This window comes from Myotis nattereri, assembly GCF_964212035.1.
Source record: "Myotis nattereri genome assembly, chromosome: 14".
In the NCBI taxonomy this organism is placed as follows: Eukaryota; Metazoa; Chordata; class Mammalia; order Chiroptera; family Vespertilionidae; genus Myotis; species Myotis nattereri.
Window position 1 is genome coordinate 13630535 of NC_138089.1, and position 25343 is coordinate 13655877.

General features: G+C 40.5%; 1 protein-coding gene across 1 annotated transcript in view; it reads right to left on the bottom strand.

Moving 5' to 3' along the window:
- Positions 1-2611: 2611 nt before the first annotated feature.
- Positions 2612-25343, bottom strand: part of PTPRG (protein tyrosine phosphatase receptor type G) — a 266165-nt gene continuing 243433 nt past the window's right edge. Inside the window, exons 19-28 of the mRNA XM_081106576.1 lie at positions 24782-24954; positions 23277-23412; positions 22380-22526; positions 20257-20350; positions 19362-19438; positions 18739-18867; positions 14798-14944; positions 14077-14219; positions 4832-4967; positions 2612-4280 (exon numbers count right to left, since the gene is read on the bottom strand). Of these exons, the coding sequence (XP_080962702.1) occupies positions 4134-4280; positions 4832-4967; positions 14077-14219; positions 14798-14944; positions 18739-18867; positions 19362-19438; positions 20257-20350; positions 22380-22526; positions 23277-23412; positions 24782-24954 (1329 nt within the window). The 3' untranslated portion in view covers positions 2612-4133. The remainder of the gene's footprint in view (positions 4281-4831; positions 4968-14076; positions 14220-14797; positions 14945-18738; positions 18868-19361; positions 19439-20256; positions 20351-22379; positions 22527-23276; positions 23413-24781; positions 24955-25343) is intronic.

The window sequence follows — 25343 nt, forward strand, 5'->3', positions numbered from 1 at the left end:
CACTTTTTCCAAATGGGCCAATGCAGCGAATGTCTTCAGTGACTATGTCTAATTCCTATTGCACAAATGGTCAATGGAATTAAAAAAGAAAACCCAACTCTCACAACCACTGCCTCAAAGAAATAACACGTGTTGGATTCTTTTGGAATGCAAAGATGGTTCTTGCTACTTCAATACACAGAAAATTGAATTCACATATCCACCACACAAAAAAACCCCCCCAAAAACAAAAATCAAAAACAAAACTATGACGGAATTGAAACTAGAAAAAAATTCGCTTTATATGAAAATATAAAATTCTATGATTATATACCATAGATACAAAGTTCCCAGAAGATGCTTATCCAAGCAACAAAATATTTACAGTCTTAATGATTTTAGCTATTTCAAAATGAAGTGAAAGAAACACGAATCAACATGAAGGCTAAGTGATTTTTTTTGTTTGTTTTTAGTTTTTAGAAACAATGGCTGCTTGCTAGTTTCAAATGTCTTAACAAAAGACTCACTACCCCAAATGTTGGAGAGTTGCTACATTTTATAAAATCGGCTGTCTCCTTTTCTGGAGATGTTTATTTCTTAAAACTCAAGATATTTTTCTTGAAATTAATTATCCTCTGTAGAAAATTCTTCCCTTTGCAAATATTTAACAAAAATACTAAAAACAGTTTAACAGCTAAGACAAAGTAGAGGCCAAATATCATTATTACAATTCCTTCCTATTTGTAGCATGCCTTCTTTCTAGAGATAAGTAAAGCCAATATGTTAAATGGCAAGATGTTCAGGGGAAGTGCAAAGGGGCAAGTGAAATTACAGCTGTTAAAAAAAAAAAAGCAGGCATTTCCCTTCATATAAAAATTCACTGACACCATTGGAACATAAACTTTGGAACATAAGGAGCTGAAATGCATTTTCCAGTATAACTGCTAAATTCATAAGACAAACTACATTTTTATTATTACTTCTTAAATTATGATGAGTTTGGGTTTATTTTTTATTTTTGCTTTGAATCAGTACTATGTATCTTTGGTAAATTGGTACTATATTTTAATTTTTAAATACAGTATATAAGCATTCAAGAAAAAATTCATAACAAGGCAGTTGTGCTGTGTCATTAGGAAATAATTAAGGTTAGTTGATTTAAATATGTCACTCTGGGCTAAAAACTCCCTTGAATACCATTACCTTCTCTGACCTTGCTGGACTCTCCAACTTGAAATAGACTAAAAGCTCCAATGAATAAAAATTCAGAAAACCAAGTCAATTGATCTGATTCTTCCTGAAATTCAGACGTTAACTTTTTTGTATATGAAAAAGATACTGTGGCTTTTGGATGCAAGAGAGTTCTCCTGATGGAAATAAGGTGTCTTTTCTCTGATGTCCAGCATGGCCGCTTGGCCTGGTCATTGCAATTCAGTTTTGTATGAGGTGCACATTCTGTTTACCTAGAGCTAAAGTCATATACCCAGTGCGCTTACTTTATAAAATAGCACACATTCATTTGCAAAAGCTATCTCCTTTCCCCGAGTGCAGTGGTGATAACCTTGTTAAGCCATGTGCTTATGTTTCAAAGAAAATGCTATCTTTGAAGCTCTGCCCTGGAAGAGCTGCAAGCATGCCTCCGCCAAAAACAAAGGAAGAATAGGCGGGTACTCTGTGGGGAAAGGGAGGAACTGTGCGCGCATCACTGTCCTCAGTGAATGCTTGGATCGCTTCGGCAAGATGGGCCCATAGCAATTGCTCATAGCTCAGTGGGTCAGGATTTGTAGACTTTGGTTCAAGCCCGCTGTAAACAAACAACTGGCTCACAGAGAACTTCTAAACCATCCTGGCAACGTTTCTATTCTATTTACTAGCTCTCTCTTTTATCATGATTCTGATGGCCATAAAAGAGAGGGTCACAGAACTGTGTTGGAGGGTGTGCAGTTCCATGAATTGAGACCTCTGTAAATAGCACAGAAGGGAATACTGGCGGTGTGTCTCCTAACCAATGTCTGCTTTTATATTAGGAAAAAATTACTGAGGGATCATGAACCCCAACTTGAACATTACTTCTGAAAGTCAAGTCCACTGTGCCAACTACTGTAGTTAACTCATGTCAATACTCTATACAGCCAAAGTAACCTACTTAATTGACTACAACAATCTAGCTCGTAATCTGAAACCTTTCCCTTCCCGATTCCCTGTGGCCTTCTGGCAGTTGTAGTGCTTCAGTGTTGAAGCTTTATTCTTGAGTGTGAGGGAGAGCTTCCTTCTATCACCTCTGATGGGAGCAGGGGGACTGTAAAGGTGTCTTAAATCATCTAGCACATTCAGAGTTAGCAAACTTTGCTCATTTTCACATCTTTTCTCAAGGAATATTCTGTGTTGCTAAATCCATGGTAGATGAGATTAACCTGGCCCTGAAAATCACCTAGTTCATGAGGACTCCATTGACTGGGCCTATGCATAAGAACTCGGGGCGTGGCCTGTGGCCTCTCTCTGCTTGGTGGCTTTGGCCCTTCAGCACTCTTCTGACAAACTTCCCCGAAAGCCAGTGCAAGAGAAATAGGACCTCAGAGCTGCTGATCATTATTATTCGAACGCCTACCAAGATAGTAAAATAGCCAGTGGCGACTTTTTGTTGAAGTTTATTGACATAAAAAATAATCAAAACCATTTTTTTTTTAAACAGGTCCAGTTCTGGCGGTGATTTCACTCCCGACAGAAGTTGTCCCTCGAAAGCAAGCAAGCACTAGGAGAAACAGATCTCAGTAGGTAGGTTATTTTTTTCTAAAGGAACTAAAATTCCTCATAATGTTCCTAATTTTCCCATTATGTACAGCGGGGTGAATGTGGCTGCAGGGGCTGATGATCATCAGCCTCTTTTAGTGAAATATGTCTGTTCTTGAGGCTAAACTACACAAAACATACAAAGCTGTCTCTCTCTTTTAAAAGCTATTTGAAAATGTAGATATCACGTTTTTTCCAAGATTCAATTTTCCTCTCTCCAAATCTGATTTGCCCACATGTGGGAGTCTAGATGGTCCTAGACTTTTGCTAATAAAGTATTTTCATTCTAATCCTAAGTAGAAGAATGTATGTAATTATGAGATTTATCATGAAACGTTTGGCAAACAAAGGAAAGAAAAGAATGTTAACTAGATAGGTAGTTTTTATTAGATTGCGATAAGAGTAATAGGAATTTTAGAGGACTAGTTTCAAAATTACACACCTGCAAAAATTTTCATATTCCACCTGCCGTGAGGTATGGTATTACAAACCACGAAACATTAATGGAGAGTCACTAAAGGGTTTCTTAGCGGAGCTGTGTAAAATATTGCCATCTCTCTATTGTAAAAGGTAGTCCTGCTTTTAGGGTGGAGCTATTTCAGAGTCAGATGGAAATAACACACACTGTCCACATAGCTACTGTGAAAACCGTAATTCAGAGATATCCTTTATTTTGACACAGTTGGGCATTTTTAAGCTATGAATATACGTTTGTAACTAATAGGTGATGTTCACATGAAGCAACTTTGAAACCTTCTAATTTCTTAATGGATGTCTTCCCCATCATACATGGAACTGTTTCAAGGCCATGAGGTTGACCGACCTTCTTAGTAGCTCCCAACAACCTACTATTCTTTAAAAGAAAACAATGCTCATCCACTAAAATATAGAAGGCATACAGCATTGAACAATGTCTAAAAAAAAAAAAAATAGTAGAAGAGGGCTGAGGAAAAACACAGCATTGCCTGCTAGTAGAATGTAACTGCTTTAGCAAGAATAATAATAGAACCAAGAGTCACTGTCATAACAAAGACCTTCACTGTACTGAACTAAAAAAGTAGCATGTATGTTGTTACGGAATGTCACACCAGGGTTTGCTTTAGTATTAGATTATAGGCAGTAACACTGATCAGATAGTGCAAACTAGGTCAAATTGCGTTTCACGGGGGGTGGGGGGTGAACAGAGGTGCAAATGCTCAGTAGGATACCATTAAGACATAAAATGGCAAAAAATAAATATCAAAACTTTTATCAGTGTAAAAAAGTAACTGGGTTATTGTATAACCTAGAGTCTGGCAAAAAAGGCCTCAAAAAAGTTCTCAGTCTTCAGAAGTTTTACAAATTAGGCGCCTGGCAGGTCGCAGTCACACCAGAGATTCCATGCTCTCGGCAGGGTCCGATTCGTCCGCAATGAGAACAGCACCATTTTTGTCCACTGCCATGGGCCCGTTTCCGTTTTCTTTAGTGCTGACCAGGCTGAGCATTGCTTTATAGACAAACTGGTATTGTTCCTGAAAAAACAAGAGGAAGACGGCGTGAGCCAGAGGGCAGCCGAGGAGTCATTTCATCTAAGGCAGGAATACTAATTAGAAATGTAACTGGAAAACATACTAGAGAAACAGGAATGGACGTTCATGCTGCCTGAAAAAAATCACATGAATCCTTTACAACCAAGATATGTGCTTTCTTCACATCCTTTAGGTTTCCGCTAGCTTGGAACTAATTCTCACTGTCGAGAGTCCATTAAGATAACAGGATATCCGCCTATTGTAACTAGGGAACCCTATACCCTAGAGAGCAGAGTTTCTCCACCCAGACGACTCTTTGTTTTGGAGGTCTGCTTATTCACTGCAGGATGCTCAGCAGCATCCCTGGACTCACTGGATGCCAGAGCACTTCTCTCCAACTCCAGTGGTGACAACCAAAAAAAGTGTCTCGACGTTGCCAAATGTCCCCTGGGGATGGGGAGGGGGCCCAAATCACCCCCAGCTGGGAACCACTGCTCCGCAGCCTGAGTTCTGACTGATGTTGTATAGTCGTCATAAATAAGCAGAGTACTTACAATATCTGTGAAAACTCCAGGCCTCATAAGATTGATCATTTTTGCAACCTGGAAAACATCCACGGCGTTTTCATTCTCTAGCTGCTGGGACAGGGTGGTGAGGGCACATAGCATTCCCGCTGAAACCGCTCCATACCTTGGGAAGAAAGGACATGCTAGTTCAGATCTACTAAGGGACTGGAATGACCCTCGCATATTTTCATAGAAGCTAAGTAGACTGTATTGACACTTACTCTAAAACACAAAAATGAATGAAATACTGGACGGGGGAAGAGATTTAGAGGCTAAACCTGAGATAAAGATGACATTGCTCTATGAGTGTAAAACCTCCCAAACTGGCTTTATCAGATACTTAGCTTAATGTTTAAGATGAAAGGAGAAGTTCAAAATTAGACTTTAGAGAGATACAGAAGATCTGATGCCTGGACGGGTTAGATAATATGGTCGGAACAATAATATCAGAACTTTAACTGTAAACCATTGAACAAGTAGAAAGGTGAAAGGCTCTACAAGTTGTTTTTTTTTTTTTTTGAATAATCCCAAACAGTTAAATTGAACTTACAAAATATGAATAAAAATGGACATACAATGCTCAAATGCAATCAGAGAATTCTCAAAACGAGTTCCATCTTAAGTATTTTGGGCACAAAGCTTTCTAAACGATAGCATCTTCTGTAAATTCTTTGAAAAATATGGTTCTCGTTGCTTAAAAAAGTCTTGGGAGAAGGAGACTTTTCCCCAGGCCGGCAGCTCCATTTTCCTATGGACTGCGATGCAGTTTCCACACGAATGATGAGCAAACAGAGGATTAAATACAATTGTTCAAGGTAGTGTTTCTGGTACAAATGAGACTAGAACTTAGATGCTCTGTGTTTACTGTGCTGTTAAAAACTATTAAGTATGCAGTTTCTGCATTATTCTTACATGAAATGAAAACATTACAGATTTTTACATCTTTAATCACTCCAACTTTAGAGGTAAAGGATCCACAGATAAAAAAAAAACGGTTTCAATTTTGGATGCAGCCTTCCAGATGTCAGTATGTCAGTGCATTTCAACCAGCTCATTCTTCCACCTGCTACAGGCGTACCAGACTCCCTCATCACGCAAGGACGGACATTTAGGTTACGTGTGTATCTGGCGTGCATCGGAAGAGGAGCCATGTGGAGAAGAGCTGGGTCACAGGTATGCCTGTTTCCGTTTTCAAGATATTGCCAGTTTCTCTCCCAAGTGGTTGTTACTTGTTTACACTTCTCCCAGCATGAGAATATTTGGTTTTTCCTCATCATTTAATTTATGTATTTATTTTTTGGTTAATCCTCACCCAGTTAGAGAGAATGGAAAAGGAAAGGGGAGGGGGGGGGAGAAAGAGAGAAAAACATTGATGTGAGAGAGACACATCAATTGGTTGCCTCCCATACCCACCCACCAGGTTGGGGGTCGAACTTGCAACCCAGGCACATGCCCTTGACCAGGAATACGACCCTTTGATGCGCGGGCCTATGCTGTAACCACTGAGCAACACCAGCCAGGGCTTTCCTCATCAATTTAAAGTTCAATTATTTTGTCAATCTGGTGGGTGAAAAACTTACTATTGTTTTAATTTGTATTTTTTATCAGGGAAGTTGAATATCTTTTTGCTTATTGACAATCTATATTTCCTCTTCGGAAACTGACTACTAATATACTTTGGACATTTCTTTAATAGGTTTATCTCTTTTAAATGGATTCATAGAAGTTACTTTATGTTACCTATGGCACATGTTGCAAGTATTTTTTTCCAATCTTTAGTTTCTGTTCACATTGTTTGTGGTTGTTTACGTCGTAATGAAGTTTAGATGTAATCAAGTTGATCAAATTCTCATTTTTGGCTTTTTTGGAATCTTGTTTGAGAATGCTTTCTCTAGTCCAGTATTTTACATTGTTTTCACATTTTATGAATTCATTTGAATTTTATTCTGGTTTTGGTGTAAGGCAGTGGTTCTCAACCTTCTGGCCCTTTAAATACAGTTCCTCATGTTGTGACCCCCAACCATAAAATTATTTTTGTTGCTACTTCATAACTGTAATTGTGCTACTGTTATGAATCGTAATGTAAATATCTGATATGCAGGATGGTCTTAGGCGACCCCTGTGAAAGGGTCATTCGACCGCCAAAGGGATCGCGACCCACAGGTTGAGAACCGCTGGTGTAAGGTAAGGTCTGATTTTAGTTATTTTTCCTCATGAGTAACTAATTGCTCCAGCATATTTTTTAATGCTTTCAATTAGAATTTATAGTTTTCTTCATAGTCTTGGCTAATTTCATTCTGGGTTAACTCCTAGGTGTTTTAAAGTTTGTTACTAAGAATGGACTCACGGCATTTTGTTTGGTTTCAGTTGATAGAAAGTTGATTTTCATATGGTGAACTTGTATCTGGCCACACGGCAGAACTCTCTTTAAGGTCTAATTATCTGTGAACTGTTTCTCTAGGTTGGCTACATCTTTTCTGCTAGTAATGCCAGTTTTGCCTCTTTTCAACCCTTAAGTATTTTGCTTTACTGCGTTGGTCAGGACCTCGATAGCTTTGTACGCTAGCACTACAAGGATACATCATGCTGTTTTCTTTAATGGTAAAGCTTCTAAGTTTTTAATATTAAATAAAAATGGTATAGGTTTTTCTGATAAACATTGATCAAATTAAAGAAGACGCTTTATACCTGCAGTTTGCTGAGTTTTTGTTTGGGGGATGGGGATTATAAATAGGGGCTATTTTGCTTTGCAACATTTATTGATTTTTTAGCAATACCTTTAATAATTTTCTAAATTCACTGAGTTTTTTGGTAATATTTAACCAGCTCTTCATTCCCAGAAGCAATCTAACTTTTTCATGATGTATAAGTCTTTGAATATAACACACTGGTCTTATTTGACAGTATTTAGACATTTTTATCCATATTCTAATGTCCGTTTTGTGTGTTGTTTAGATGCAGCCTGTCAGAACTTAGTGGCCTTCAAAGTTTGGAGAACTCATCCTTTTATTCAGTTCTTAGTCATCGCTAATGTGTGGCTCTTTTTTAGATATTTAGCATGCATCAACTTAACCTTCACAATAACCTATTTTTAGGTACTAGTATTATCCACATTTTGAGGTTGAAGAAACAAGGCACATTCAGGTGAATTAACTGGCCAAAGCCTCATAGCTGGTGACTAGAGCCTAGATTTGAGCTGATACATGTAAATGGCTAGGAACAGAGATTAGCACATCTACCATATGTTCAAAAAGTATTATTTATTATGCTTATGATTGAAGGGAGAGGGGCCGGAAGAGATTAACCAAAGAACTTATATGCATATGGATGCCAACAACAGTGCAGTGAAAAGCTTGGGGGTAGTCGTGGGGGAAGAAAGGGTGGTATGTTCGTCATACTTTCAACAATAAAGGTAAGTCATAAAAGAGTTTACTAGTATAGAATTATAGTTTTAAATATTTGTGTCCTTTAAAATACTTCTATTACTTTAGCCTTTTATTATAGAAAATATCAAACCTACATAAAAGTACAATAGTACAGTAGCCCTCGAAAAATCACAAGAGTCACCAGCTCAAGAGAAACCTTGTTTTATCTCTACTTCCTCCCTCATGTACATTGAAGCAAATCCCAAGTATTTTGTTATAAAACTCTAAAAGATAAGGATTTGAAAAAAATAAACATTATCATCACACCTAAGGATATTAACAATTCTCAAATGTTTTCATGTAATTACAGATATATGGTAAATTTTTTCTTCACCATTTTTCAAAGTTCTATCTTTCATTAGACTTATTATCTCCTCCCTGCCCCCATTTCATCACTGCTGGCTTCTATCTTTTCATTCCTTGAACTTTTTTAAAAATTTATCTATTTTTTTCCTGTTTTCTTGAGGTGAAACGTTAGCCTTATTTTTAATCTTTTCTGCAATAAACACAGCCTAGGCTAGAATTTTTTTTTTCCCTCAGTGTAGTTTGGCTACATTTAATTTTAAGTATTTTGTAATTTCTATTTTCAATACCTTAATCAGTTATCTACAATTCTAGATATAAGGACTTCAGTGTCTTAGTATAAGGATTTGGGGTCTCATTGCATTATTAGTTTTTAATATTAATGCATTGTAATCAATGAATGTGGCATCATTCTTTTTTAACGTACTGAAATTCCATTTATGGTCAATTTATCTAAACTATTTGCATGTGAAGAGACTATATGGTCTCGCAATACAGTCTCTTAGGTAAACTCTTTTACATATCACTGTTAGTTCAGCTCAGTCTTGTTAATTGTGGTATTCAGGTGTCTTATTCCAATGTATCCTGATCATTCTGTGCAAGAATTTATCTCTTTATTCAGTTCTCAGAAAACCTCAGCCATTTATTTCTTCCTCTTGCATCTCTCCATGGGCTCACCTCTTAGACATATGTTGAAACTTCTGAATCCACTTTGAGTTTGATTTCCGCTTTGTCCATTTTACTACCAGCACATCTTTCCATTTCCTAGGTTCTAATTTGTTCCTGACACACGACACAGGCTTTTCATTCATTTCACACCGTCTTCCTTCAGATCTCTGAGCATATTTTAAAATCCTGTTATGATTGCTCTTTCCTCAGATGCTAAGTTGTACTGAGTTTACTACTTTCTCATTTTAGCTCGGTGCCGATGTTTTCCAGGGGGAGAATTTAACCTCTGCTAGTCTGTTCTAGAGAAACTGTTAAACTTGGGGATCCCTTTCCCCTTCCTTCGTTCTTAAAGTTATCCAGACCATGTGGGGTTGCTCTGGCCTTTCCCATATTTAGCCACTCTTAAGTCAGTATCTAAATTAAAATGAAGTATATACGCAAAAAGACATTAAACATGACTAAAAATGAAGTCAAATCAACCAAATGCACAGATATTTTTAAGTACCCTCTATAAACCAAGCACGAATATGAAAGAATAAAGATTGAAAGGCCATTCTTTTTTTCAGCAGTTTGGGAGTTAAGTAGGATTAAAGAATGTTTGTCAAGTTTCATGGATCTGCACTTAAAATTAGAGGTCCGTGGTAAAAAATGAGGCAGGTCCTTTATAAGCTAGATCAGTAAGAAGAGTATATAAAGTCCTGGCTCTGGCAGTTTGTCTGCACTCCCTCAAAGCAATGCTTTTTTTTTTTTTTTTAATATGTTTTTATTGATTTTTAGAGAGAGAGGAAAGGAGAGGGAGAGATAGAAACATCAATGATGAGAGAGAATCATTGATCAGCGACCTCCTGCACGCCCCCTACTGGGGATCAAGCCCACAATCCAGGCATGTGCCCTTGACTGGAATCAAACCTGGGACTCTTCAGTCTGCAGGCCAACGCTCTATCCACTGAGCCAAACCAGCTAGGGCAAAGCAATGCTTTTTAACTAGTGCTGTTAACGAAGCATTTTCATCTTTCCCTTCCTACGCCACAGAGACATCAAAAGAAATGCAAGCACTTTAAGGTACCAACCAGTGCAATGTTTGTAGGTGCTCTGCCGATACACATTTTGTAACACACCAGCGTTGCTTGCATAGTCAGTGTGTATAACATCTATATGCCCATTTAATCACTTTTTACTATTTCATATAACTACTCACAATTGTTACAGCTTTGCTCTTAGGTTGTTTTTAACATGATAGCTAAGAATGCAATCTTGGGGGGAAATAGCAATGCAAACACCTTCCGCAGTACTATAAGAAATTACAACTTTGTAAGTGAATGAGAAATAAAGTAGGAAAACACTCAGTCTGACAGATGTGAGTGCAGGATGCTTACTGTGAAAGTAGCTGGATTTGACTGTGGCAGGGCCAGCTTCTAGCCTCGCCACCTGTTCAGTTGCGGGGAGCGTGGGGGGGGGGGGAGTGTTTTGCTAGATCCCCTACTCAGAAGGGTCCTGCACTTAAGTTTAGTGCTCTGTTGTAGCCATGTAGAAATTCTTAATTTTTGGACAGTTCCTGCATTTTCATTTTACACTGGTCCCCACAAATGATTGTAGCTCTGACACTTACTGGCTGTGCACACAGGCCGTTACTAAGCGTCACTATACTTGTTTTCTCATATGTGAAGCAGGGATCCTCCAGCTCCCCTCCCAGAGGGTGAATTTGAGGATTAAATGAATTGGTGATGAAGGAGTGTCTTTGCAGCAGCTGGTATAGAAGGCACTCCATACATTTCTGCATCTCCTATAGACTATCTCAGGACCAAATTAAAATAAGTTACTGAAAACCCCCAAAGAGCTTGTGCTTATGTGAGCTCTATCTGTCAATATCAGAAATTAGAACTGAGGAAGGCCATGCAAGCACACATTCCGTTAAGCATCAGAGCGAGGATGCCTCCCAGGTCACACAGCTCAGGAACGCTGTACTGTATGCTCGCTTGCGGCAGAAGGCGTGAACAAGGCAAACAGTATCTACATTATTATGAAAATAGTGTTCACCTCTTGAATCTCCATCTCATGGAAGGGCCTTGAGGACTGGCCCCCTTTCCCCTCCAATCTCCCAATCAAGTGTCCTTAGAACACCCTTCGAGAACCGTTTAGTGAAATTAGGCTGTGATATCCAATAGGGTGACAGATATGTCCCCAGAATGAATGTGCTGTGAGGGCCTAACCTACTGTCTCACAAGACTGTGTAAGAACCTATCTCCCAACTTCTGTAGAAACAGACTCCCTTGTAAAAACCTGACAGTAATGATACGGCTCAGCTCTGAACAGAATTGACTTAAACAGATGAATACAGGATGCTGTGCCTGCCCTCAAAGAGCATTAGTTTATGTTTTGGTGAGGAATTTTATCATTGATCTAGAAATGTCATCTACCTGGCACACAGCTGAGGATCCTGAAAGCAGGTGTTAAAAAGATGGCTATGAAGACCAGAGTCTGGGCACTAAGAGCTAAACTCTGACTTACAGTGGAAGCGCTCAGGTCTTCTCTCCAAGTCAGCTCACTTCTAATTTTGAGTTTAAAATGCTTTGTAAATTGGCTTCACTGTTCACAGAAGAATTGACAAATCCAACAAAAAACCAGGTGCAAGGCTCTCTGGCGAAAATTCATATCGGGGTACATAACCTTGAATTTTTGTAGGTCATCACAGTCTGAAGCATAGTACCCGCTGTGTGCCAGGCACTGGGCCTCACCCTGTGGAGGCTGGGATGACAGAGTTCCCACTGCTGGTCTCAACAGCCATGTGGACAAATAGTTACAATATCTGATAAATAGGAACGGCTCTGGTAGGATGTGATGTTTATAAATGATTTTGATGATCACCTCTGAAATGAGTGAGACTTTTTGAACAGTGTGTTGAGTGAAGGGGCACTCAGAGGAAAGATTTGGCAGGGAAAGTGGCCTGTAGGAGGATGGGCTGGCAGCTGGAAGAGGAAGCAGGCCAGACTGTGGGAGAATTTGTGCTGTGCTGGAAGGGTGGGGAGCAGCAACCAGAGGTGGTAGATGGGGCCGGCAGGAAGAGGACAGGTTTGGTTTCAGATAAGCTACATATAGGGGTTTGAAGGCCATCATGAAGGGATATAGGTCCTGAAAGGTAACTGGCATTCAGAGTATTGCACTAGCACTAGCAGCTGTTTAAAAATTTAACGTTAGTAATGTGGAAAAGTAATTTCTGTGGAATCGCTTATCACCTAATGATGGTGGAAGGAGAAATGAATGAACACACTGCTTTAGGTGGTTTTCATCCCCATCACTTATATGATATTTGTAGACCCATTGGTTTAGGGTTAACTTTATCTTTTCTTATTTAGGCCTAAGAACAGCTACCTTTGATGATTCCAGAGGTGGAATAAAATAAAAATCATTGAGTAATACACCCAAAAGCTGAATATAAATAAATGAATGAAACAGTTCTGCTAATACTGTTTAAGTAGGCGGTGGTGTTTTTTTCTTTTCTCCTTCCCTTACCATAAAACTAAAAGATTAAGTGTTTTATTGATTTTAGGACAAAATTCCTTGGAGTATTATTATACCATCCAAGTGAGTCTTAGAACTTGGGCAGCAACATTATTATTTGGCCTGAATTAATAGGAGATGGTAACACCCAGAAGTAATTTAAAAATGATTTACTTTAGTGGGGGGGGGGGGGGGGCTTCTAGAATCAGCCCTAAATTTATCACTGCCTACCCTAAAGTTTCATAGCCAGCAGCAACTACCCAGTGATTTTGAGGCTGTCTGTGTGCTGTTTTTATGCACTGCTGGCGGTTTTCACACGAACTGAAGTTTGGACTATAATGCTGTTCTAATCTTAATTCTTAATCTAAGTCAGGCCAATGTTCTGCAATAGTCACCATTTCCTAAGGAGACAGCCAGTAAAATAGCTTCCTGTAGATAGAAGAGAACTCTGGATTTGAGGTAAAGGTGCTGACCTAGGTCAAAAATCTTTGTGCCCTTTCAATTATTTCATAAATTCAAGGGCCAGGGGGAGGGACAACATAAGCTTTATTTTCAAACTAATACCTATGCTATTGAAGTAGTTGGTAATTTAATGAGTATGATGGATGCACTGAGAATTTGCGGGCCAAGAAAGCTAGATCCCTGGGAACTAAACTAGAGATGAGGATGTGTCACTAGTGCCATGTTGGCTAAAGGTTGGTGAGGTTCTATACAGCTGACTCGCAGGTTTGTCCAGATATCCATACACCATGAGGCCTGTCTGTGGCCCTTTCCCTCTTAGTAAAGTGGATGGAGCTGGGTCTGAGCACTGTTTGTACCTTAGAATCTCTGAGCCAGGAGCAACTTCTCTTTGAGACCTACATTCTTTACCTTTAAAATCCCAAAGACAGAACTCTAAACTTCAAAGCACACTGTAAATTCTAGTAGTTTAACTTTACTGCTAATCAACTAAACCATATTTAAAAAGGTTTTTTCCCTAGATTTCTTTGAAAATTCAGTGTAGGAGTGTTAAAATAAAGGTAACTATCTAAACATAGATAATTAGTAATTTAATTGATTTGTGTTATTGAAACAAAACCTTGGAAAGCATGTGAATCTATTGTTCTGGGCTCAGATACAGGACTTGCCCCTTTCTAGAGCACAAATTCTAGAACCTGAAGGGTTTGACACGTTAAAGTGCAGACAGGACCACAACACCCTGCACAGGTACATGTTAGAAATGACACAGAATTGTCGCTGAGAGGGAACGAACGGGTGTCTAAAATGTCTTCCCTTTCGCTGCTGGAGCAATGCAACAGGCAACCGTGTGAACTTGAAACTTAAGAAGCAGATACATACTCATCGTGGACAATGGTGGGGCCATCCCTTGTCAAGGCCTCTTCCTTGATGACGTTGACAAGTTCAAAGGTACTGCTGATGGGGGCGTCTGGGTTAGGCCACTTGGGACACTGAAAGTGCCGGACTTCCAGGACGTAGTCATCCTACAACAAGACAACAGGGTTCATTTCACTCTACCATCCGTGGCAGCAACCTGCTCCTGAGGAAGCACTTCTTGCAGCTAAAGACCAAAGCGAGCAGCTCATGACAGTGAAACAGCAGGATCCTATTTTATTCAGGCAAAAATTTCATGTGACAATTTTTCTCATCTTTAAAATTAAAAAAAAAAAAAGAGGAAGAGCTTAGGAGATCATAAGCCAGCTCCCCTCTTACCTGTCCCTTAAGAAGGCAGTTACAACACATTAAAATACTGTGTAACCAAAAGTCTTATCATCATCATCCCTGCAACACACCGCAAGCTTTCCATTTCTGATGGCAAAGAAAACACTGAGTGCTAGAATAGTGTTTGTTCCAATTATGTCAACAGGCCCCTTTGTATGTGCTCACTCAGAGGAGCTGGTTATGTTTGGCAACTATGGGAAGGTGAAAAAAGGGGAAGTATACATATTTAAAATTAAGTCATACTCACATGCCTAGACCTGCCTGGAGGGTGGTAAATTACTTGTTACTTAGACCAATCTGCCCAAATATAGCTATTACTCAGCACTGAGGGTTAGGTTACCTGAGTAGCTTCCAGAATAAAGTCGTGGATGATGATTTGTTCTTCATTAGAGAGGCACAGTCTGTCTTTGCTGATAAGGGTGACGGTAAAGGCCTCACAGTTCATGGATTCTTCTCGACTTGGCCAGTACACAAACTCATCTTCTGCCTGTGGGAACCAAAATACATAGATTAAAATCCTCTGCAGTGCTGTCAAACATTTGTGTATGAATTTTCTCTTGCAAAATGATTTATGTTTGCCGTACCTCTCAAGTCACCTTTTAAATTAGGTTCATAGAATTATATCCTTATCTAATCATGCTGAGTTCATTGGTTATTTATTGTATTCTATTGTAAAACATACGTGATTATAACCATTTCTACCAATGCTCACCTATGTCACTCAAACAACCAAAATGCATCTATGGAGGATGCATTGGCCGCAGCTGAGAAGTGCTCTGTAATATAATTGTCATGGAAAAGGAGATGGGATTTAGGTCAATTAATTCTAAGCTATTATTCATAATTGCTTAAGCAGCTACGACAGGCTAATTGTCATTTCCTATGGATTATGTTAATAATAGTTCACAGTTGGTTAACATTTTGCAAAGGACTTTAATAACATTCTCTATCTTATTTAATGATTGCAATATACTGGTGAGGTAAGGGATTTTTATCATCGGCCTTTACAGGACTCCAGAGAGGGCCATGAGTTGGCCAAAATCTCTGATAAATGTTAAGGGACAGAGGCTGTACATAAATAGCATTTGGCTGTAGGTACACAGTGTTCTTTAAAAGAAAAGTTAGTACATGATGTTAGGTTTCAAAAAGGGATAACATAGAAAGCCTTTTAGCCTTGAATCAGGCAAGCTTTAAAATGTTCATCTATTTTAAGATTAAAAGTAAATATTCAGGCTTCGTACTTGAATTCTATCCTTGAAAACTATGGAGACCTAAAAAAAGTTAATTGTTGCTGGCTGAGCAATACAATGATTTTGAAAATAAGCCCCCCTCCCTTTCCTAATCAGTTCCTATGACAAACTAAACTTTCTTTGGGCATTTTCCTGAAAATGCTAAGATACTGCTAGTGAAGTCAGAAATAATTCTGAATAGTGTTCAAAACAAAGAGGGTTTTGTTTAATATTACAATGTTGCATTAGAAATGAGCCAACAGTCCAATAAGACTTATCACCCTTTCAAGTTTCAATACAGCTATTGCCAAGTACATTTTTATTTTTAAAGCTCAGCATAAGGGGAAGCAGATTAGCGATTGAGTTCAGGCTATACAAAAGAAGTCTGTAACTGTCAGTGTTTCAATAAACTTCATCCAAAGGAGATGGAAGTAGGGCCCTTTTAGCAGATATTAAAAACAAGGTAATTGATGATGGACAAGGCCACTAAATTTAACCAATATGCACAGACTAAGCATAAGATTTAGGGTTGGATGTGATCATGAATAAATTAATGTAGTTGAGCCTTCCATTCCATGGCTGCAAAGTGGGAACAGCAAAACTACCTATCTCAAAGAACTTTTATGAGGACAACATGAATAGTAAATTATGGAGTTGGTCTAATGGCTGCCAGAGGGATTTAGTTATGGTGAAAGGAAGGCAGAGAGAAACTTTTGAATACAGGTAGTAAACGGGAATAATGGATCATCTTGAAAGACGGAGAAAAACAAATGCTACTTGTTAATTCAGTAGGCACCCTGGTCTCATGCTTGTTTTGTGACAAATATATTTACAGAGGTCAAAGATGTCCAGGCACCTCTAACAGTGCTTTATCCATTAGGAACCAGTGACTTTTGGGCTAGTCACAGAATTGTGGTCTTGTAAAGTTATACTAGTAATACAAACAAATAGGAGTCCAGAAACATTTTTAAATGTTTTGTTGTTAATCCTCACCCAAGGATATTCTCCCCACTAATTTTTAGAGAGAGTAGAAGGGGGTGAGGGGGCGAGAAACATCAGTGTGAGAAAGATACATAGGTTGGTTGCCTCCTGCACACACCCTGACCAGGGCTGGGGATTGAACCCAAGGCCCTTTGGTGCATCAGCCGATGCCCTAACCACTGAGACCCACTGGCCAGAGACATGGTTTTTAGGAAAAACTACAATAAATGAATCTGACTTTGGGCACTGGAGCTGAAAGTACAGACAAGTGTGATGCTCCTGCAGCCCCCCTACAACTCAGCGATACTGAGATGACGTGGCCCAGGGCAGTTCCTATATCCTCACTGTCTGCAGACCATGTGTCCTCGCGTTTGGTCCAGCCTCCCCATACAGTGAGCTTTTGGGTACATGCTTTTGGTGACTGTCCTCTGTTAAGTGAAAATAAAATACTAATTCATCCAACAAATGAATGTTTTAACAGCCCTACATGCCTCCAAATTCCTCATGCCAACAGAACAGACCCCTACTGCCAGCTAATTTGAAAATTTACACTCGGTTTTCAGCTTCTCAACTCGGTTGCCATTCTATGGTGCAGAAGCAGCCTTGGTATTCTGAAGCTGGAGCAGAATGCGACAGCAAAGAAGTTCCTACTCACTGGGCACACAGTCAAATGCATGTCACCCAGACTAGGGTTCAATCACACTGTTCTTTCCTGACCGAAACCTCACTCATCTGACACTCATGAGGCAGATCCTCGTGTTGTTTAGACTTCATGTGCTCACATGTCCTTACAGGAACCTCTGAACCCAACTCATTCTGGAAGGAAGAGATCTAAGCACAACATTTGCTGACCCTTCTCTTACGTAGTTTAGAGAGCTCAACAGGGAAGGACTAAAGAGAAGAGAAAGAGGTAGTAGCTTAGTGAGGTTCTTAAACACCTTTAAGTGGGAATGGGAGAGCCTTTCCTTCTCTCCTTCCCTGTAATGGCTCTGCCTTACCGATGGCAGGGAAAAGCAATGTGTTACTACTTTTTATACAATTTTTTTGGGGGGGTGGCTGGGAGATACTTCTATGATGTGGCTGGGACACACACTACAGCAAAATGATTGAAAGTATGAGCTCAGGCTACTCAGGTTTAAATCTTGACTCTGTTTGATCATTCATGGATGCCATGAGCAACTTACTTCCCTCAGTTTCCCCAGCTATTAATAGTACCTCTGTTATGCAACTGTAGAGGAGAATGAATGAGTTAATAACCAGTGCCACTCCAATAAGTTAAAAAAATACATGGAGTGATAAATACAGCTACATTCTCAAAACGTTAGCTGCTATTATTGTTTATAGAGGTTGGTGAATGTAGGGAGCTGATACAGGGTTAAGCCTCGGACTGACATGTGGGCAAAGTCACAAACAATTCCCAGCTTAGAGGGCACAGTCCTCTTAGCATAATTAGGCTTGACCTTGTAACACTCCCTAGATCTTATCTGGGAAGCTAATGGGCTGAGGAAGTGCAGGAAGTATAACCATGGTCAAAACAAGTGAAACTCACAAGAACAGTGTAACTTTGGTAACCACTGCCTTGTTTACTTCTCACTATAAAATAAAGGCTCAGCTTGCCTTGGGATCTTTCTCTGTGGTCTCAGCCAGGCCCAGAGGAAGATCCACGGAGACTAAAGAGAGCTAGAGAGTTCTGAATGCTGTCTCCCTGTAAAACATTCTTCGCCGACTCCGTCCACACCTTTGGGAACCCCTGGACCCCCGCTGGGGCTGGCCCCCAGCGGGTGAAGGTCATACATTAATGAAGTTAATAAAAAGACCTTTTCAAAACCTGCTGCTGCACTGCCATGCACAGTGCAACTGAGGGGCGATACCACCAGCATTAGAGAATCAAGTAATGAACTGGCAGGGAGGGGGACTGAGTCTACACAAGGAATGGGGGCAGGTTAAAGATGAGAGGTCTGGGCTCCTCCCTAGCACCTACAGACACGACACAGCCCTGTGGCAAGTACCGAAGTGATTGATGCTTAAGGCTGCCTGGCTCATTAGCATACAGCAGATGCGCTTCACTCACCAAGCTCTGGTTGTCCGGCAGCATGACAATGATCTGCGCATTGTGATCCCAAATCATCCGCCAGAAATCTTTCGTAGTGTGTGGCAGAGGATGCTGGGTGATAATGAATTCATTGCTCCTGTAATAGCCCTTCAGGTAGGAAGACAAACAATTATGATCATTTTATTCTAACATTGCAGTAGTAAAACATATTCATGAAATAAGGTAGCACTGTTTGGACCGTACTGAAATAATTGAAAAGAGGCATTCAGTGCATTTGGCTAATTTTTAGAAGCACTTCTGCTAACACGTGTAGACAATTTTCTCTCCATGTACAATTCATTTCTAGTTGCCCCTGCTGTTTTTACTTAATGGTAATTTCAACATTTATTTAAAGACGAGATGGGTGGAATTAACAATAAAATTAATTCCTTAACAAGCACTTTTCTTAGCTTAAGCATTTTTGTACCCCCAAATGCTTAGGGGTCTTTTGTTAGAGGTTCCAAGACATGGAAATCTCTCTAATTTTGATATTACACATCGAGAAATTCTTTGAAAAATGAAATCAATCACATAAGTGGTATCTGCTCTTTAGCACCTTTCAGTTTAATTGACTTTATTTATAATTAACGGTTGACTCTCACCATGATATAAGAAGCATTAATGTAATCTGTTCCTTTCATTCCAGGCAACGGTGCAAGGCCCACTCGAGCGCGCTCAGCTGTCACATGCGAAAAGAAAACACCACATCTGCCTATTACACACACGGAACCAATAGTGCGTTCTAAAATTTACCTGGTAACATCCTCCTGGCTCCCCTTTCTTTTTAGCCAAGCTAAAGTGTTAGCAGCTTAGCAGGATGTAAAATGAAATGCGCTACACATTCCCAGGACATAGGCGGTGCAGGAACATTTTACTGTGGGAGACGTTTTCACGAATACTCTGCAGATGGCAGGTTTCAGATCAAGTTTATTCTGATTTCACATTCCTACAATCGCACCACCATATTTTACTTCGCTCTTTTGCCATCCCCTTATCCATCTCTCTCTCCCCATGAAGGGCTTAAAACACAGTGGCGTTTCCCAGGGGAGATCATCTCTCCAATGATCGCCTATGCCCGTGTCCCGAGTTATTTATACAAAGGTCACCACCTAGCAACAGTGCTTTGATCTCAATAGGCAGAATACTTCAATGGTATAGTCACCACTGTACAGGTTCGTCTTGGGAATCCAAGTTTTAAAGGAGTGTTAATGCCACAGTGATAACGGATAACACTTTACTTTTTTTATAGTTACCGCATGGCAGAAGTAACCTAGTTCTTGCACTTGGAGGTGAACTGAAACTAGGTTTCATGTCAAGCAGCCGCAGTGACTTGCTGGCACTGAGAGCCGGCCCTCCCCAGTTTGATCAAATTGCCTTTGTTGTCCTGCCGCATCACCTTCCCCGGGGTGGTGTCCGATTACATATTAGCGCTACCTAATCTCCAGTGGAAACGATACTAACACACCCAACCAAGTCAAACTGATTTTAAGATCTTACATGGCACTACCGACGAGTTTCTGTTCTTCTCTTTGTTGCACTCTTTCTGAGCACTGAAGCATTCCACGTATTTTGCATTACATTGTGTGACCAGCTGAAGGAAAAACAACATTTTAGTCTTCAGTCAAGGGCAGAGTTGTGGACATGCAAACTAACCTTGTTGTGATAATCATTTTGCAATATGTAGTTCAAGATATTTTGATGAACATATGTTAAATTTTATCAATAAAGGTAAAAAACAATAAAACCAAAAAAGTATAATTGATAGCATTTGCCTGATGATCTGGGAAAAAAATACCAATAATCAGATTACTACCTAGCAGATAATTTAGAAACTAGGAGAGTATTTTTGTTTCACGAGTGGTATTTCTCTAGGTTACCTTGGTTGTCTCTATGCTTGTCTTACTTCTTCTACCAGGGGTTTGGCTCCTTTGTGATAGGTACTAGGTAATAGATATTTACTGGATGAATGTGGATTCTTCCTGTTGATGTCATTGGTTTTGTGAACCTTTTTCTTGGAATCCTTCAGGCATAAGAGCTATGCTAAAAAGCACTAATCGACTTCTCAAAGAATTGACTGAGTTCTCAGTATTTTTGTTGAACTGAACTGACATTTTTGTAAGGCTGTGACAAATAATTAGCCCAGTAGTTTGGTTATTCTTCCTGTTTATATAAGTTGGTTGAACCACTTTGTCAATCCTGTATATCTATATTCTGGTTCATGTTAATAGAATACATGGGAATGGCCTCCTCTAAATACTAATGTCAAAGGCCCTGGATGTCGTTAAGTTTCTGATTATTTTTTCTCCTTCAAGTTCTAAAGAGGTTAGTGTCTGTAAAAGGTTCAATTACCTGGTTCCCAATGGAATGAAGTGATTTCTTTGATGAATTTTTTGAAAAGTACATGTACTGCACCAACATTGTAATAGGTATGAAATGGTTTCCTGTGGTTTTTATTTCCATTTCCCTAAAGATGAATGATGTAGAGCATCTTTTCATGTGCTTATTGGTCATTTGTATATTTTCTTTGATAAAATGTGTATTCAAAACTTTTGCCCATTTTAGATTGAGTTGTGAGAGCTCTTTGTACATTTTGGACATAAGTCCTTTGCCAGAATATGGTTTTCAAAAAAAAAAGTACATGTAAAATATTACAGAAATAGGAAAGGCAGCCTTTAAAAAATGTTGGTACTTAATTATTTTACAGGAATTCATTTTAAACATAAAATGAGACACTAATTACCTCAAATGTTTTTTTAGAGTACTTTGGATATTATGGAAGGAGAGCTAGAAATATGAAATTGTCATGACTGAACTCTGAAATTAATCTTCCTCACTTCACATCACTTGCTATAATTTGCTTGGCTGTCTCATTTCTTCAGGGGAGAAGCAAATGAAGGTTTCAGAGTCCATGGAAAGTTTTACCATGAAAACCAAAACTGTACAGACTCATCTCATTCTTCCCACCTTGATACAAAATGAGAAATTACACATGGAACAATGCAAAAACAGAAAATTTAAAAGACTGAGAGACTGGGAAATAGAAAAGCACTTAGAGATTAGAGCAAGTTATAATAAATCCTTTGAGGTAACAGCTTTTCTGGTCTTAATTATGTTAACCACCCTTATAGTCTCTTTTCCCACCTTTACTCCATTCCATATAAACCTTAACTGCTTTTAAATGTCATGCCCCTATCAAAGAAAACAACCGTTTAGGAAAAGTTAACTTTTCTCTAGTATTCTTTAGCAGCTCTTTCCTAGTTTCTAAATTATCTGCTAGGATAGTCTTCAATAACTGTTCTTGGTAAGGATAAGATAGGGTAGGGTATTTTTTAGACAGTGGGGACTGATTCCAAAGCACTATGTCATTGTGGTCAGGGGCTGGTGCCCACGTTCAGATCCAGTTGTAAATTGGTCGGAAGAAAATGCAGCACCGCACTCTCTACTTGGGCCCCAACAATGCAGACAGAGGTCGAACTCTGTATTTCTTTGCATTACAGTTGAGGAGTATAAACAGTAATCCATTTCAGTCTGTATGTTCATGCAAAGGAAGACATGACCCCAAACTCGTGGTATTTCTTAATTCCTTGCTTTTTCACCAAAGAAATGTAGGAAAACGCTACCTTGAACTGTTTTTCCAGTCGTGTCTTTCCTCCTACTCCTGGTATGAGGATGCTGTTCACATAGCTATGCAGTTGATTTGAAGATACTTCAGTCTCTTTTCCAAGAATGGCTTCCAACAAGGCATCGTGGATGAAAATGTACTGCTCCTAATAGGCACAATATACAGCAGTCACTGAGCAGGGCCGCTAAGGGGCGGCCACCTCTACCCCATCCCTAAAATCAACCTTGGATGAGCTCTTCCTGTAGCAGGGACCTCCCCGTGTTTTTCTTTAAGCATTACCCCTATCTGGGTTGCCCCCATGCTTACTTGCTTATCCATTGTAACTTAGTTTAGGGTAGAGACTGTGCCGAGTGTAGTTCTATATTCCCTACCATGCCCCAAACCAGCGGTTCTCAACCTTTGGGTTGCGAACAATGAAAATATATCCTGCATATCAGATATTTACATTACGATTCATAACAGCAAAATTACAGTTATGAAGTAGCAGCAAAAATAATTTTATGGTTGGGGGTCACCACAACATGAGGAACTGTATTAAAGGGTCGCGGCATTGGGAAGGTTGAGTACCACTGGCCCAAACCATAGGTTCAGTGTAGCATGCGATGGAGAAATGGGAGTTCAAAGAAGGACTTTATTGCCATTCTTTCACATACTATACATATATATTTTCACTCTCCACCGTCCTAGAGCCAAGTGTATTGGCTACATAAGTGCGTGTGTAGTTGCTGAGGATTCCAAATTTAAGATCCACACAGTAATGGACAACTGGAAGCCAAAGAATGGTATCCTGGCCAGGATCCCTTCTAATACCAACCAGTGTATTCCTCCAGGCCCTGAGAGAATGAACCTGTCGCCTCGAGGCCATTCCCCGTCCGCAGCCCCGGCAGCCGCTTACCTCCGTCTGGACGAGGTAGTTGCGCTGTGTCCTGATGTGCTTCAGGAAGCCCAGGACGTTCACTGTGCTTTTGTCTTTGATCTGCTGCAGCATGCTGTCGATCACGATGTAGGTGCCTGTCCTGCCCACGCCAGCGCTGCAAGACAGGAGGACACTCGGTAGGACCTCTTGCTTTCCCATGTCATGAACTGCGACTGGAACGATTACCATCTCAAGTGCTGATGAGCATAGAATCACCCTGCTGTTTAGACACGTCATTCATCCTGGATGGCATCCAAACAGTTTCTCAGCACAGGTCTCACTTCCTGAGTCTCGATGGGGAGCACGCCTGCCTTCCTTCCACAGCTGCTGCAGCAGGACCGGGGAGTGTCCCTTGCTGATTTGGCCTGTGCCTGGTTCCCCAAGGCTCCCCGTCATTCTGAGGGTGCCCACTGTCATTTCAGTAAATCCCCTTTCTGCCCAACGCTCCCCCCAACTCCCATCTGCTCAGTATTAGAAAGCTCCTGTTCAAAGGGTGCTTTCCTTTAATACGCCAGGTATAGAATACGAATGTCATATCTGGAAAACCTGGCCTCCTCTTCACATTTTTTTATTAAACAAAAGTGCTTGTGTACTGAGCTCTGTGTACCGAGTAGCAAGCTTCTTTAGGCAGAACCTTCCCCACCCTCCCCCCCCCCGGCAGGTCCCCATCTCACACCGGTGTGTGATCCCCAAGCCCTCCGATAGCCATTCATCTCTATTTTAGTGATTCCTAACTGGGCTAGCAAACATGCAGAGTTCTCTGGGACTTTAAACAGAAGATGGGTTCCAACTTCTGCAAAGGACCTTGCATAGCATAAGAACAGCCCAAACAAGTACTGAGAAAACGCTGTGCAGCTATGAATATAAATCACAGAGTAAGCAACATCCACTTGAATACCAAAGTGAAAAAAAGGCCAAGATTACAATTACAAACAAAACTCAGAGCACTTTTTAAACAACCAACCAAGGCCGTTTAAGGTATTGCAGAGAGAGTGGGCTTCCAGAAGGCTTTCCCAGTGCTTTTTAGAAGTTTATAAAGCACGTGTAAACTGAAGTTTTGAAAATATAATCCTTTCATACACTATGATTATTATTATTTCATGGAACCCACTAGAAAAGCCATTTACAGAAACTCAAAATCTCTAGTGTGGGAAGCTGTCAAGTGGTGTTTCAGGTCAGATTTTTACATATGAGTAGCCTGCAGCTTCCCGACACATAATGGAGATGTTATTAATATAATAATATTATAAAAATTAGAGTGTAAAGGGTAGATTTTGTTTTAACCTTAAAAGCAGCAGATGCTTTCTTAATATCGTGGGAATATGGTGGTTTTATGTAACAGGTCTTACTGGTCCCAGCCTTCAACGAAGACTCAGTTCTAAATCAGACAGCAGCAGGACCTCAGCGGTTCAGATGCGCAAGCCCACACCCCCGCTCCGCCCCCTTGGCAGGAACCCAGGCGGGAGAAGGGAAGCCAGGCCTACCTGCAGTGCACCAGCACCGGGCCCATCTCCGGCGTGCGGGCGGCCGAGGACCTCCGCACGAAGGTCAGGACGGGGAGGGCGTACTCGGGGACGCCCATGTCAGGCCACTGCGTGTAGTGGTACTGGATCACCACCCGCTCGTTCTGACGGCCCTTGGGGTTCCCCTTCTGACCCTGGAGAAAGGTGAACACGGACAGCTTTACACTGAGTGTGAGCGTTCGGGTGACAGCACCTCTGGCCGCCTGCGCCCCCGCTGCTGCTCCAGGCCCGGTTATTTCCGCTCTGTGGCATCTCATGCCGTAAATGGAGACATTTTCCCAGCTGGACGAGAAGTACCAGACATCATCGCTTAGAAGGAAGCATGGTTTAAGAAAGAATGGTTTAGGATGATACCAAGAATGAATGTTTAAAATGCGGTTTTGGACGTGGAACCACAAAGCCCTTTGTAATTTGCCTGCAGGCCTCATTCCTGACCTCCTGCCCCGCCTCCAGAGGCCTCCGTGCCTTGCTTCCCGCTGACTGTGGCCGGGACCCCCCTCGCACTCCACGCCCAAGTGCAGGC